General features: G+C 46.4%; 2 protein-coding genes across 6 annotated transcripts in view; one reads left to right on the forward strand and one right to left on the reverse strand.

Moving 5' to 3' along the window:
• Positions 1-14,880, forward strand: part of mark1 (MAP/microtubule affinity-regulating kinase 1) — a 95,973-nt gene that overhangs the window by 72,020 nt on the left and 9,073 nt on the right. For 2 of the 5 annotated variants that reach the window (XM_079512979.1, XM_079512981.1), the window contains exons 8-16: positions 401-637; positions 2,699-2,818; positions 6,058-6,190; positions 6,308-6,420; positions 7,156-7,309; positions 10,540-10,733; positions 12,321-12,415; positions 12,640-12,780; positions 14,481-14,732. In XM_079512979.1, coding sequence (XP_079369105.1) covers positions 401-637; positions 2,699-2,818; positions 6,058-6,190; positions 6,308-6,420; positions 7,156-7,309; positions 10,540-10,733; positions 12,321-12,415; positions 12,640-12,780; positions 14,481-14,732 — 1,439 coding nt within the window. The remainder of the gene's footprint in view (positions 1-400; positions 638-2,698; positions 2,819-6,057; positions 6,191-6,307; positions 6,421-7,155; positions 7,310-10,539; positions 10,734-12,320; positions 12,416-12,639; positions 12,781-14,480; positions 14,733-14,880) is intronic. The other 3 variants (XM_079512980.1, XM_079512982.1, XM_079512983.1) reach the window with 3 other exon arrangements.
• Positions 4,148-4,972, reverse strand: LOC306931435 (ubiquitin thioesterase OTUB1-like; the record flags this gene model as incomplete). The annotated part of the gene is made up of 1 exon (XM_079512836.1): positions 4,148-4,972. The coding sequence occupies one exon, from the start codon at positions 4,970-4,972 to the stop codon at positions 4,148-4,150; it is 825 nt and encodes a 274-aa protein (XP_079368962.1).

Raw genomic sequence — 14,880 nt, forward strand, 5'->3', positions numbered from 1 at the left:
AGAGCCTCTGTTATGTGTAGCAGAGTGGCTCAGAGCCTCTGTTATGTGTAGCAGAGTGGCTCAGAGCCTCTGTTATGTGTAGCAGAGTGGCTCAGAGCCTCTGTTATGTGTAGCAGAGTGGCTCAGAGCCCTGTTATGTGTAGCAGAGTGGCTCAGAGCCTCTGCCTGATGGCCTCAAAAGTCTAATATCTCCCCCGGTCCAGAGGGATATCCCTTTGGTCTAGTGGTTAAGATGTTGGACTTTCACGCGGGAGACCCGAGTTTGAATCCCGGGCGTTACATATATGTATCAAATCTGCATGTCTGAAAAAAGGCTGAGAACCTGTTCCCACGTTCTCCTCTCCTGATTGGCTCGTCCCCGTCTTCTCTCTCTCCCTCCCTCGGACCGACCCGACTCTAGGCGGAGAACCTCCTGCTCGACGCCGACATGAACATCAAGATCGCCGACTTCGGCTTCAGCAACGAGTTCACCATCGGCAGCAAGCTGGACACGTTCTGCGGCTCGCCGCCTTACGCCGCGCCCGAGCTCTTCCAGGGGAAGAAATACGACGGGCCCGAGGTGGACGTCTGGAGCCTGGGGGTCATCCTCTACACGCTGGTCAGCGGCTCGCTGCCCTTCGACGGACAGAACCTCAAGGTGATGCGACTTGGCCAATGATTACAAAGGAGAATGAGGACTCAGGACGTTGTTGTTGTTGTTGTTGGCCTTATTTTAACCCATTTAGGCCTGACGTTGAAATAAAAAAAAATGTCTTCTAAATACCTAGGATCAGTGGTTATCAATATTTCATGTCAAGGACCACACAAATTATATGTAATTGGCCCGCCGACCCCCATCTGAAAATATGTAGTTCCAGGGACCTCCCCAGAAGCAAAGATTTGAGTTTAAAACGTTCGCTCTGAAAGAATATACATTCAAAGATTTGCGCCACGTTTTCGCGATTTTTCAAAAATAGCAGCTCGTAGCAAGCTCGTAGCGCAGCACTCGGTGCTCTGCTATTTTTCAAATGGCTAAAGAATAACATAATTCTTAAAACACCAAAAGGGGTTCCCGTTCTGAATGGGTTAAACTTTAGCTATTGGAAAAATAGCAGATCTACAAGCTCATAGTGCGGCAGAGCTTGTAGATCTGCTACGTTTGGGAAAATCGTGAAAATGTGGCGCACATCTTTGAATATATATTCTTTCTTTTAACTCGATTCTTGTGCTTCTGGGAGGTCCCTGAAACAACATATTTTGAGATGGGTGTCCTACAGCCAATGAACGGACAATAATAATATCAGGAATACGTAATGATCATAACAGTTAAATAGAATAGCCCTGAAAGATCATAACAGTTAAATAGAATAGCCCTGAATGATCATAACAGTTAAATAGAATAGCCCTGAATGATCATAACAGTTAAATAGAATGGCCCTGAATGATCATAACAGTTCTTAAACGGGTCCGTTTGGTTCCATTTGTACACTCTCAAGAGTTACGGGGGTCCTTGAAAATAACCACTGGTGGACTCATAATGTTGCCATAGTGTTGTAGTAAATAATGAAGTGTCATGCATATTATGAAGAAAAGACTCTGCATTCCGTAATTGGGTCTTATGAACAAAATGAGAACATTATAATTGTGTGTAAAATAGAAAATGTAAATTTTCGATCCCGGCGGGCGAATGATTTACAATATTAACGCTTCTGAAGAGAAAAAGATTTATTTAGACGGAAGCAGGCACAATGCTAGGGGGGAGGGGGTACTATAAAATTAAAGTAAATAAAAGAATGCAAGCACATTGAAGGTGGTGAAAGGAGTCTGTCGGTGACAGAGGACAGACAGATCAATGTTGCGTGTGAGGAGCACGGCAGTTTTGCCCAAGTCACAGTGTATGACCAGGGGGCGGCGGTGGCTCAGGGGTGGAGTTCCTGGATGGTAACCGCAAGGTCGCCAGTTCGAACCCGGGCTCCCCCAGAGTTAGTGTCGAAGTGTCCTTGAGCAAGACACTGAACCCCTAATTGCTCCTGATGTGCTGGTTGGTACCTTGCATGGTTTCCGCTGCCATCAGTGTATGAATGTGTGTGTGAATGTAATGCACTGCATTGGTCAAATCAACCAATCAAATGATTCCCGAGTGCGGCACGGCTGCAGCTCACCGCTCCTTGGCTGCGGCTCACCGCTCCAAGAGATGGGTCAAATGCGGAGAACAAATTTCACTGCGGTAACAGTGTGTGACAAATCGTACGAATTTTTGACTTTGACTTTTTATGACTTGGTGATCTGAACGTGGAATTCTGGGAAATGTAAATGTATTGATTTATTTCTTGATATCATTTTAATCAGATATAGTATATATTTTTTCTTTGCATTGTGTGTGTGTGTGTGTGTGTGTGTGTGTGTGTGTGTGTGTGTGTGTGTGTGTGTGTGTGTGTGTGTGTGTGTGTGTGTGTGTGTGTGTGTGTGTGTGTGTGTGTGTGTGTGTGTGTGTGTGTGTGTGTGTGTGTGTGTGTGTGATAAAAATCACACTCATGTGAAGTGAGGGGCCTCTTATCATCAAACATCATCACATTCCGTGCTCAGCCAATCAAATCTTCACATTCCGTGCTACACGCACACACATACAAAGCTGTGCATAGGAGGGGCCAACGTTCAGAAATCAGGTTTTAACATTGTTGTGCTATTTCTCGTAATGCTGTTGTTCTGTGCCGTGTAGGAGCTGAGAGAGAGGGTCCTCCGAGGGAAGTATCGCATTCCTTTCTACATGTCCACAGACTGTGAAAACCTGCTCAAGAAGCTGCTGGTCCTCAACCCGGTCAAACGAGGCAGTTTAGAGGTAATCCCAGACATGCTGTGTGTGTGTGTGTGTGTGTGTGTGTGTGTGTGTGTGTGTGTGTGTGTGTGTGTGTGTGTGTGTGTGTGTGTGTGTGTGTGTGTGTGTGTGTGTGTGTGTGTGTGTGTGTGTGTGTGTGTGTGTGTGTGTGTGTGTGTGTGTGTGTGTGTGTGTGTGTGTGTGTGTGTGTGTGTGTGTGCGCGCGTTTTATTCTTTATGCTACTTTATGTTTCACTTTTTATTTTAAATGTAAATCTCTTCGACAAAACGCACAGGACAGTGTAATCAAACAAAAAGACAATAACATTTACAACCACACACACAAAAGGTACAACGCTAAAGATATGGAGTCACTTTTTTCCTTTTCCGTTTCTTATTTATGAACCATTGTGTGATGATTGCCAGCTCAGTGTCCTTGTGGTTAGAGTGTCCATCCACCCTGAGACTGGGAGGTTGGGGTTTAATCCCCAGCCGGGTCATACATAAAAATGGGACCCAGTGCCTCCCTACTCGGCATCAAGGGTTGGATTGGGGGGAAAGTCCCTGCGACATACTAGCGTCATGTCCAGTGGCAGTTGTACATCACTAGAAGCTTGACTCCTCGCGTCTAGCTCAGACGAATCTGTGGTGCAGTGCGATCCAAATGAGACACACGTTGTCTTTGCCCACTGACCCTGTGTTTGCCGTGCTGGGCAGGTTCTGTTGTTGTTTCTCTTCCATGTTGTTGTTTCTCCGTGAATATCGCGTGTCCGCTGCCGTGTGTTTTCCGTGCAGAGCAGGTTGTGTGTTGTTGTTCTGTGGTGTTGTTCCCTTTCCGTGCGCATCACGGAAAAAGAAACCACGGAGCTGGATTTTAAACGGAGGGGTATCGACCGTAGCCACGGAGCATAGGCGGCGCTGCCGCATGCTGAGCATGCGTCACGTCGTATGACTTTCCGAAACTGAACTGCACACGAAATGTTCGCAAACAACTTGTTACGGGCTCAAATGTATGTATGATGATGGCTGTGGTATGTACTTGTACATCAAGCCACCTCACGCTGCAAGCCACCTCACGCTGCAGAAACAGGAGAAAGGCCCCTGCCCTGTGGGCCAAAGGCTACTTCACTGCAGAAACAGGAGAAAGGCCCCTGCCCTGTGGGCCAAAGGCTACTTCACTGCAGAAACAGTCGAAGGCCCCTGCCCTGTGGGCCAAAGGCTACTTCACTGCAGAAACAGGAGAAAGGCCCCTGCCCTGTGGGCCAAAGGCTACTTCATTATTTTGAAGTAATAATCTTCTCTTATGGGGGTCCCTGTCATATCTTTTTCAAAGATATGTCAAGGGAGACGGTGTTACTTGTACAAGATGTCATAATGTCCCGGTCTGTAGAGCAGGAAGACGCGCGGCTGGCTCCCCTCGGGGAAGACGTGGTGGTTGACTGCGCCACCCTCGCCGCGGTCCATGTACTCCACCAGGACGGGCACGCCCAGCGCCGTGGCCAGCGCGATGATGTGGATGTGGTCGCTCTCGCGGTACATGGGCTCCACCTCCTTCGAACAGAAATCCTCCACGGAGCGCCCGCCCTCGATGAAGTGCTGGAAGAAGCCGCTCTCGCGCTTGAGGTAGCCCGACGTGACCATGCGCAGGTACACCACCACGTAGTTGGACATGTCGTTGTCGTTGAAGGAGGCCAGGAGCTCCCGCAGGGCTCCCCCCGGCTTCTGCCGCTGCCGCTTCTCGCACAGCTCGATGGCGTCCATGTAGAACTTGTGGAAGTCCTCGATGGTGTACTCCAGGTAGCCCATGTCCACCAGGTCCTGTTTGCTTTTGGCCGCCACCGCCTTCAGCCTCGGGAGGTCCTCGGCGGCGGCGGTGTCGAGCAGGGCCTCGAGGTGCGCGAAGCCGAAAGCCCTGTAGAAGCAGTTCCCGTCGGGCCGCGTCTTCCGGATGTGGGAGTATTTTCGGTGCAGGTCTTGGATCTTGAGCTGGTAGACTGTGTCGTCCTGGGCGTACTCTCCCTGCAGCACGGACAGCTCCAGTCTGTCCGACACCAGGGGTTTGTTGGTGGCGATGTCCTCCTTGATCCCCTCCTCTTGGGCGGTAATGGCCTCGTCGGAGGCAAAGACGCTCAGCCCCTCCAAATCCACCTGAGACGATTCCTGCAGCTCCTCCATCATCTTAGATCATTAAATAGTTGTACCTAACTATTGTTTATATATATACTCTCTGACTGACGTCACAGGCTGTCCACATTGGAGCCCACATAAGTCCTGTATGGATCCTGAAGTCTCAGTCGTGATTCAATTAGCCTCTCTAAACGATGTTCGGGATAGGGAAATTCCACGCAACTGAGCACAGTTAAATCATTCAAACATGAATGGTTTGAGTGTTACAAATCGCACATAAATTGGTTCAGTTGTCAAATGGACGTTGGGATTCCTATGTCCGAAGTCGATGGTGGTCGGCATTGCGTTGAAACCTTGCCTAAATATGGAGTCACACATCATAGACATGTCATAGATGAATGATGTCATAGATGAATGATGTCATAGTATGGCCACATGAAGTCAGTTCTACATGGGAGCCACAGGGTTGTTAGACCCCGGCCAACCCTTCTGAATATGATGTGCTTGTTGGTTCCATGTGTACAGACAGGCTGACAGGCTGAAATGCAATAGTAATAGAGGGTATGCGGCTATGCGCGTATGCGAGTGACAAAAAACTACTTTCTGGCCATGACAGCCCATACATTCAAACATTGTATTTGATTGTTGTATTTGATTGCATTAAACAATGTTAAACGACATTAAACTCACTTTGCCATTCACTTTATGAGAATAAGAATTGATCATGCCATTGTTTGACCTCACATTTAGCAAAGAATGGAAAGGGGTGGGTGTGTGTGTGTGTGTGTGTGTGTGTGTGTGTGTGTGTGTGTGTGTGTGTGTGTGTGTGTGTGTGTGTGTGTGTGTGTGTGTGTGTGTGTGTGTGTGTGTGTGTGTGTGTGTGTGTGTGTGTGTGTGTGTGTGTGTGTGTGTGTGTGTGTGTGTGTGTGTGTGTGTGTGTGTGTGTGTGTGGATCACTGTGAGCTTGCAGATTAGCTATTTTCGCTATGCTGTATGTCTTTTTACTCACTGCTGTTATCGCATCAGTTTGCTACTATTGGTGATAATTATGCCCACCAATCTATCCCTAAGTATTATCCCTTGAATCTATGTTCTTAGTTTGAGTGTTCATTTGTATTTTTTTCTTCCCCCATCAGCAAATCATGAAAGACCACTGGATGAACGTGGGCCACGATGAGGACGACCTAAAACCCTACATCGAGCCTGAGACGGACTTCAACGATACCTCTAGAATAGGTGAGACGGGTTTCAGTGATAGCTCCAGAATAGGTGAGACAGCTTTCAACAATGACCAATCAGATAGATAATGGCCAGACCATTACATGGGTCTCGGGCTCTCTTCGCTGGCGCTGATCCGATGGCATTTTGTATGTGTTGTGTGGACAGAGCTCATGGTGACCATGGGCTTCCCGAAGGCTGAGATCACGGAGTCCCTGCTGGGTCAGAAGTATGATGAGGTCATGGCTACGTATCTGCTACTGGGAAGGAAAGCTCCAGAGGTCAGCATCCATCTCCCAGCAACACTTATAAACGGGAATGTATTACCCCTAATGCATTACATTACATCACCGCCTGCCTTGTCATCACATTCGCGCGTGTGTGTGCGTGCATGCGTGCGTGCGTGTGAGCGAGCAGTGCTGTAACACATTTACATTTGAAGTACTGTACTTTAGTACCATTTTGAGGAACCGGTACTTTTACCTTACTGGAGCTGTGGAGCATGTCCCATATTCAATACTTTTACTGCTACTCCACTACATCTCAGAGACACATTATTTGAAAACTTTAGTTACTTTGTAGATTTTGATTAATATTACAAATCATACATTAACCACACATACATTTCGGTGTCCTGATACATGATGATGGAGATCTGCTATTTTCAAATGTTTTTTTTACACATACATTGCAGTATTGGTACTTTTATACTTATCCCATTTAGACCTGTAACCTATTCGTTGTTATACCTATTCAATGTGGGAGCAACCTCTGTGTCTCTAGTTGTTGCTACACCTGTAGCAACATGATAATTGTTCTTATTATTTTTAATTGTTGAATAAGAATTTGAAGTTTTTAAGAAAACTTGGGTCAGGATTTAAAAGGCGTTTTTTAGAATCGGTCTCGGGTCTAAATGTGTTAAGTAGAAAAATGTTCGCGCTTTTTTCCCACACTGTGTGTGTGTGTTTGTGTGTGTGCGTGCGTGCTCGTGCGTGTGTGCGTGCGTGTGGTTGCAGTTTGAAGGCAGCGAGCCCCTGCCCACCAGCGGCCTCGGGCAGCGCCAGCGGCCCAACAGTGACATCAACAACAGCTCCAGCGTGTCGCCCGGGCACCCCAAGGTGACGCGCAGCGCGTCCGCCAGCCAGAAGCAGCGGCGCTACAGTGATCATGGTGGGGATGAGGATGGTGGTGGAGGTGGTGGTGGTGGTGTTGTCGTAGAGAAGCCAAGTAAAGTAAACCCCGTCCTTTCCCAGAGCAAGCTTCTGAGAGTGCTGTTGGTCAGGGGATATTAATAATAATAATATCTGGGAATAAATTCCTTTACAGAGACATTTCTTCACCATTGTGTTTGTAAAGGTGTCTAGTAACGCATCTCACATTTGGTTGAAATTCAGTTTCCCTAGGAGAGTCTGTGACGGCTGCTGAAGGTTGGGGTACCATTGACCGATAGGCAAAAATAAACATTCTGCTTTAAGTAATATGTAGTTTTGCGTAGCCAGACAACTATTCCACAATCTCCGAATGCTATATAGTCTGGAACTACACCTCCCGAAATCTGAGTAAGGAAAGCTGCCATTTCCGTTCACGAAAATATATTTTAAAATATCGCTTATTTTTTTATTTTTTTCCTAAGCAACAAGCTATATATGCTTAGATGATTTATATTTATATTTGGATACATTTGCGTGAGTGTAAAGACTAAACCGAAGTGGGGATGCTTCACTTCCGCTTTATATTTTACTCATGACAGCTCCTCCGTTGCTCCAGACTGTATGATGAAAGCATTTGGAAATTGCGAGAGGCAACAGTCTGGTAACGCTAAGTAATATGTGACGTGTCAAACTAGGGTGTTTTCATGATTCTGAATCCATTCCAAGCATTTGTTTTGGACGAAAAACAGAATTTCAACCAATATGAAATGTGTTATTAGACGCCTTTACAAACACATTGGTGAAGAAATGTATTGCTAAGAAATGCATTCCCAGATTGGACATTCTTCTGATGATATTCCCTGACTGTTGGGTGCTTGCAGCATTAGGGGGGAGTTGCCCTCAAAGTCAACCTATATGGGTTTTTTTGTCACAGAGGCAGTGTTAATTTTCGTCGGCTAAAACGGAACATGTTCGTCTACTACCTTTTTTTCCGCTGACAGAAACTAAATGAAAACTGAATAAAAGCTAAGCTATGAGGTCTAAAACTAAGACTAAGTATATTGAAAATGTTGTCAACAAATTAAAAAAAACTAGACTAAAATGTTAAGGAGGGACTAGTGGAGAAGAGATCCAGTAGGACTAAAAGACAAGTCTTTTGATTTTATGTTTGGTAGAGCTGGGTGTTGCACTCTGAAAATAGCCCATCTACAAGCTCACAGTCACAACAACGCATGTGTGTTGTGAGCTTGTAGATCGGCTATCATCAGAATGTGTAAAAACGGTCATTACGACGACATCAAGGCCCGCCAAAATACATTTTTGTCATCAAAATCTGTAGATTTAGTCGACTAAAACTAAAATAAATCTTATTCAAAAGACTATGACTAAACTAAAAAAAGAAATTCTGTCAAAATTAACACTGCACAGAGGAAAAAAGGGGAATGTGATAAAACCCCAGATAAGAACACTTCTTTCGGCTTGTGACAAAAGCATTGTTGTACCCAAATCATAATTGTTATGCACATTACACACATTAGGGCATTGCACATTACACACATTAGGGCATTGCACATTACACACATTAGGGCATTATTTTCAAGCGATTCGTCTATTGATTACTTACAAGTAGTCGAGAATGTGAACAAGAGATAAAAAAAAAATATATCTTTTAAATGTATTAGTCTGATTAACCATGGACAAAAAGGGGACATTTTCTTTTTTTTTCTCCACAAATCTTTTCGTTTTATTAGAATCAATCAAAAATTATCATTATTTTTAAAGAAAAGCAGTGGTCCATTCTCTGCACTTTACTAGTCCTCCTGTCGCAACTTCCTCCTATTTCATGTGAGCTCACTGTGTTTGGCGCCATCTGCTGGCTTGCTGCCTCCCTTGCAGCTTCTTAAAGAACAGCACCCTAAGCATGATGGGGGAAAATAATACTGAAGCCTTGCTGTACATGCTTGCCTTGTCTACCCTCTGGGAGTGTTTTACAAACTGCCTTGTCCTATACCATTTAGGTGTGTTTGACAAACTGCCTTGTCCTATGCCTGTGGTTTTCAACCTTTTTCATATCAAGGCCCTTTATTTATTCGCCATTTGGGCCACGGACCACCGACATTTGAGAATATTTTGTTGTCGTTGGATAGGAGATGGTCCACAATTCCATGCTGTAGGCCTATTGATGTGGTACCATAGGAGACACAACAGGCAAACACTGATGAAAAATAACAAATCTAATACATTCTCTAATCGTGAAGACTTCTTTTAAATTAAGTAATGCAGTAAACATCTGCATTACTTAATTTAAAATAAGTAATGTGGAACCCCCTCAAGGACCACTGGTTGAGAACCACTGCTCTACCCCTTTAGGAGTGTTTGTCAAACTCCTGCTGCAGTGTCTCTAACGTTCAGTTTAGAGTTTAGACATAATATATAGTGACTTGTGAAATCTGTCTTGGACTGGAGTGGCTTGGCATGATGCATTTGTTTTATCAGGCTTACCAGGGACACTGTTAATGGTGCTGTAGTGTAAGGGATACATCTTTTTAGGTTACAATGAGTGTGACACAGCTCTATCGTCTGATAGTAATCATTGCTATATAGTGGTTGTTCCGTAACGGGGATCTCTCCATGTCTCCCCAGAGCTTTTTAAATAAACAGGGGTTCTCTCTCCTGATTAGTTGAAACTGGTGGGTTGCTGTGTAATAAAGAGCTGGAGAGACAGAGAGATCCCTGTTACTGAACAAAATGGCAAATGGTGCATTTATATTATATAGCGCCTTTATCCAAGGTGCTTTACAGAGATTGTGCATTACATTCAACCCATTCACACACACACATTCATACACTGATGACAGAGGAAACCATGCAAGGCACCAACCTGCACATCGGGAGCAATTAGGGGTTCAGTGTCTTGCCCAAGGACCTTGTGGTTCCCATCCGGGCCACGCTACCCCTGAGCCCACCGCCGCCCTGAACAAACAGTAGAGACACAGGGAGACCCCTGTTACTGAACAAACACTTGAGAGACAAAACAAACACAAGTAACGTTTTAACAAAACACATTGTTTTAACCAAAAGAGAATATCCCATACACCTTAGCACCTTTAATTCCTCTGCAGTTTGTGTTCTTATCTCTCTCTCTCTCTCTACTGGGAACCCTGTAGTGTTATTGTTGACATGAACGGTTACAGCATGTTATTCAGTTTTGTAACGCCCCATAACGTCTTGTGTTCGTTCCCCTGCCAGTGGGTCCGTCCGTGCCGGCGGCGCCCACGACAGCATCCTACTCCAAGCGCGGCCAGGCCCTGAGCGTGGAGAGCGACCACCGCGAGGAGTGGGAAGGAGCGCGCAGGCTGGAGCTCAACACCTCCAAGGGAGACGTCCCCGCCTCGCCAATAGGGGGCGTGCAGGAGAGGAAGAAGACCGCCAGCACTGTGGGGGTGAGGAGGAGGAGGAGGTGCACTCGGTTGCACGTTTTGATTTCTGGTTTTAGTGGTAGTCTATTGAATAGAATTCAATTTGGTAGGTACTAAGTAGGCCACTCAAAGTGACTACTGGGTTTGGCTGCTGATTGCAAAGCTGGCAGACATAGTTGAGGGGTGATATACTGTATGTCCCCCGTGCTTAAAAAGCAGGCTGGCATTTCATTAACTTAATGGCAAGATGGCCGGCGTGTGAACATAGTCTTATTGCCAGCTGTGTAGGGGCAGAGTCATTAGCATCATGCCACTCTGCTTCCTGGAGGTATACAAGCCTCCTAATCCACTCCTAGCTCATAAGAGACCTGGCATGACCGTCAAAATGGCTGGCCCGGTCCGACTTTAACGGTTCAAGCGAGGACAGAGGACTGAGGGGATATCAGAGCCAGAGATCTGGGAGGCAGGCAGGCAGGCAGCGGAAACCATGCCTACGAGGAGGAGAGAGGAAACGAGGCGATCTGTGTCGTCCTTTTCCTCTGAAGTGACATGTGATTGAAGAGATCATGTCTGTTTCTCATTATGGACGTACAGCCGGACATGTTGCTGCTGCCTCGTATTCACAAGGACACAAATCTTAAAGGAGAATTCCATACTAGAAGGCTTACTTACCTTTATTTGTAGTTGTTACGTCCCCACCAAAGAGGTCCAGGTGTTATTTTGTGCAAAAGTGCATTATTGGCTAATTCCCTCAATGGGGGTTGGGTTTTTGTGCTAATTCGCTTATTTCCATCCCACTTGGGATACTATTTACATTATGAAGAGAGGATATATACAAAAAAAAGAGATTTTTGAGCGATGGAAATAAGCGAATTAGCATTCCCCATTCAATTCAATGCAATTCATTGAGGGCGTATGGTAGGGGAAATAGCCAATAATGCGCTTTTGCACAAAATAACACCTGGACCTCTTTGGTGGGGACATAACAACTACAAATAAATGTAAGAAAGCCTTCTAGTATGGAATTCTCCTTTAACGCCCCCCTTTTTTCATAAAACCTCACATGTCGTAAACGGGAACTTAACCTTTCGGGATTTTTTTTTTTTTTTAACGGCCAAAGTAGCAGATCCACAAGCTTGTGGATCTGCTACTTTTGCTGCTTTTGTTTGACGTTGGAGCTTTAGTGATCAACTAACGGCGTTAATTTACGAATAAACATACAACGTTAGAATATGGAGATGAGATGTTTCTGCCCGTCGGGCAACGATGTCAAAAAGCATGAAATAATCAGTGGTGTAAAGTAACTAAGTACATTTACTTGTTTCAAGTTTCAAGTTTATTTGAAAAACATCATTGCATAACAATATGAATTATGATGTTTCTTACACTTTGAGACAAGAGGATGGCTCTATTAAAAAAATAAAAAATAAAATAAAATCAACTATCAAACAACGCTAAAAAAAAGTTTATATTACTTCTGGTAAAGCTTGTATGCTCTCGGGAGGAAGGACATCTGGTGGCTTTTTGTGTGACTCAGGTTGTGTGAGTCACACAACTTGTGTACTTGAGTACTGTACTTAATGTGTGCTCTCTCCATCTCCATCTCTCAAGCAGACGAATGGATCGATGACTCGTCGGAACACGTATGTGTGTGAGCGAACCTCCACCGAACGCTACTCTGCTATTCCCAATGGCAAGGACAGCAGGTATACATGCACACGTCCTTCACACATCTACCGGTGCACTTTAATCTCATAGATAGGTAGGTAGTTAAAGGTGGGGTGGGTGATTTTTCTTTGGTTAAAATATGTGTTAAATAGCTAGTCTATATCCTGATTGTACTATATTGATTGGGATTGTGTGAGGGCTATCTATTCATGTTCACCTGCTTTGTCCTTCCCTGTGTGTGTGTGCGTGCGCGTCTGCCCAGTTTAACGGAGGTGTCTGGTAGTACTCCAGCCACTACGCTGACGGCTGCACGCCCTCGCCACACCAAGTCCATGTCGGCGTCGGGGCATCCCTCCAAGAGCACCCTGCCCCCCATAGAGGACAACACGGAACTCAAGGCCAGGTAACACCACCCACCCACCACCTAGCGGTAGAGGTTTTCAACCAGCCGGCTGCGGCTCAGGAGGTAGAGCAGATCGTCCAATGATCCCTGGGTCCCCGCGATTCGAACCTGGGCGGTTCGAATCGCGGCTCCTCCTGTCCACATGTCGGAAGTGTCCTTGGGCAAGACACTGAACCCTACGTTGCCTCCAATGAGTCGGTCGGTGTGAGCTCGCCCACCATTGGTGTGTGAATGTGGGAAGTGAGGACGCTGGCGTCGACTGTTTGACGCTTCACCTCCCGAATGTATGAATGAATGAACCATTGTAAAGCGCTTTGAGCACTTGGAAAAGCGCTATAAAAATGCAATTCATTAACCCTTTTCACATCAAGCAACGGAAAACACGGTTTGTTGGTCGTGTCTGTAAACGGTCAAATTGTCACCAAATGGAAGCATAGGATTAGGAGACACACACTCTCTCCGCTCTAATTCCGCTGAGTTCTCGTCTGAAAAGCAGGGCTGGACTGGGTCAAAGGGCTAACATTTGGCCCAAAAACATATTAAAGCCCATTCCTTGGGCGGCCCATTGCCCACTGGACATAACGTCAGTCCAGGCCTGATAATCACAGACGAGTTTGCAAAGCAGTGCTTCGAACGCTGATGTCATGTTGTCCTGTTTAACTTCCAATGTGATATATCCATGCCGATCGTGTTTACGTTTACAACTCAATGTGCCGGCGGAAGTGTTGTCCTCTTTCAAGAGCGGTCGAGCAGAGGAGGAAAGGCCTTCTTGCTCTCTGCTGCCTCCAGGTGGGCAGGGTGTCCTCGACGCAAGGTACGCAACGCAACGCAAGCAATATGGTTGCGTAGGCTCGGGATCAGATCTCAACCCGACGGAACGAGACGGATCACGTAACTGACGCAACGCAAAGGAGAAATTTCTCTCACCCTCCGTTGCGTATGTACTCTTGCGTCGATTACGTTCGACTCTGCAAGGCACTTAAGGCTATCCAACGTTGAAGATGCCACTACCTACTGGCAAAATGTGGAATTGCAGCACTTTCATGGAGGTGGACGGACGTTTATGACCTCACGTGCGTAAGCCCGGACCTCACAATTGAGGTCCGGGGCTAGGCTAGGCTAAACTTCTGCTCGCTCGAGCCATTGAGTTATAATTATACTTCCGGAATGAATAGCGGGGGGGCGGGGCTAACGCTCCGGTTCGGTCTCTATCCTTTATAGCTCTATGAGTTGCCCACCCCTGGTATATGTTACCTTGAAAAGGGCTCTGAAGCAACAAATAGCCGGGCAAGGTCTATTTACTGGTTCCAACTGACACTGGGCAATGGTAGTGTTAATGTTACTATCCCCTAGGGTAGGTACCCTCACAAAAAACATGCAGTAATCCTGGTCTCTAAACTACCTCCCCCTGGCCAGCCGGGGCGCCTGATGGAGGGGAAAGGAACTGGTCAGAATAAAGTGTTCTTTCCACGTGCTACGTTCGGCCGGGGAAACTCGCCCCAGTCAGGTGAAAAGACGCAGCTTGGACTCCTCATACATAGAAAGAAGCATGAGGTGTCCCCCCCCCCCAGGTTGGCAGAGGAAGTGTAGCGCCCAGGATTACATTAGATAATTGACACTGGGTGAAAAATGGGTTGCAAAATCGTGGGATAAAAATTATATATATTAAAAAGAAACCACTGCCCCCTGTCGTCTCTCAGCTCGTCTCCGCGGGGTCCGTCGGCGTCCCCGTCGGCCCACAGCATCAGCACGCCGGAGAAGAACCGCTTCCCCCGCGGGACCACCAGCCGGAGCACCTTCCACGGGGCGCAGCTCCGAGACCGCCGCAGTGCCACGTACAACGGCCCCCCGGCCTCGCCCACGCTGTCCCACGACACGGGGGCTCTGGCCCAGCAGCGCAGGGGCACCTCCACCGGCATCATCAGCAAGATCACCTCCAAGTTCGTACGCAGGTGGGTGGAGCTCATGGATGGATGGATGGATGGATGGATGGATTTTATTTTGTCATTGATTGAACACAAGTGGCTGTGCACAATGAAATTAATCTGTTCATCAATCCAATGCAATACAAAAAAAAACAATCATAATTGTTTTTTTTGT

This window comes from Electrona antarctica (assembly GCF_951216825.1).
Source record: "Electrona antarctica genome assembly, chromosome: 10".
NCBI classification, from domain to species: domain Eukaryota; kingdom Metazoa; phylum Chordata; class Actinopteri; order Myctophiformes; family Myctophidae; genus Electrona; species Electrona antarctica.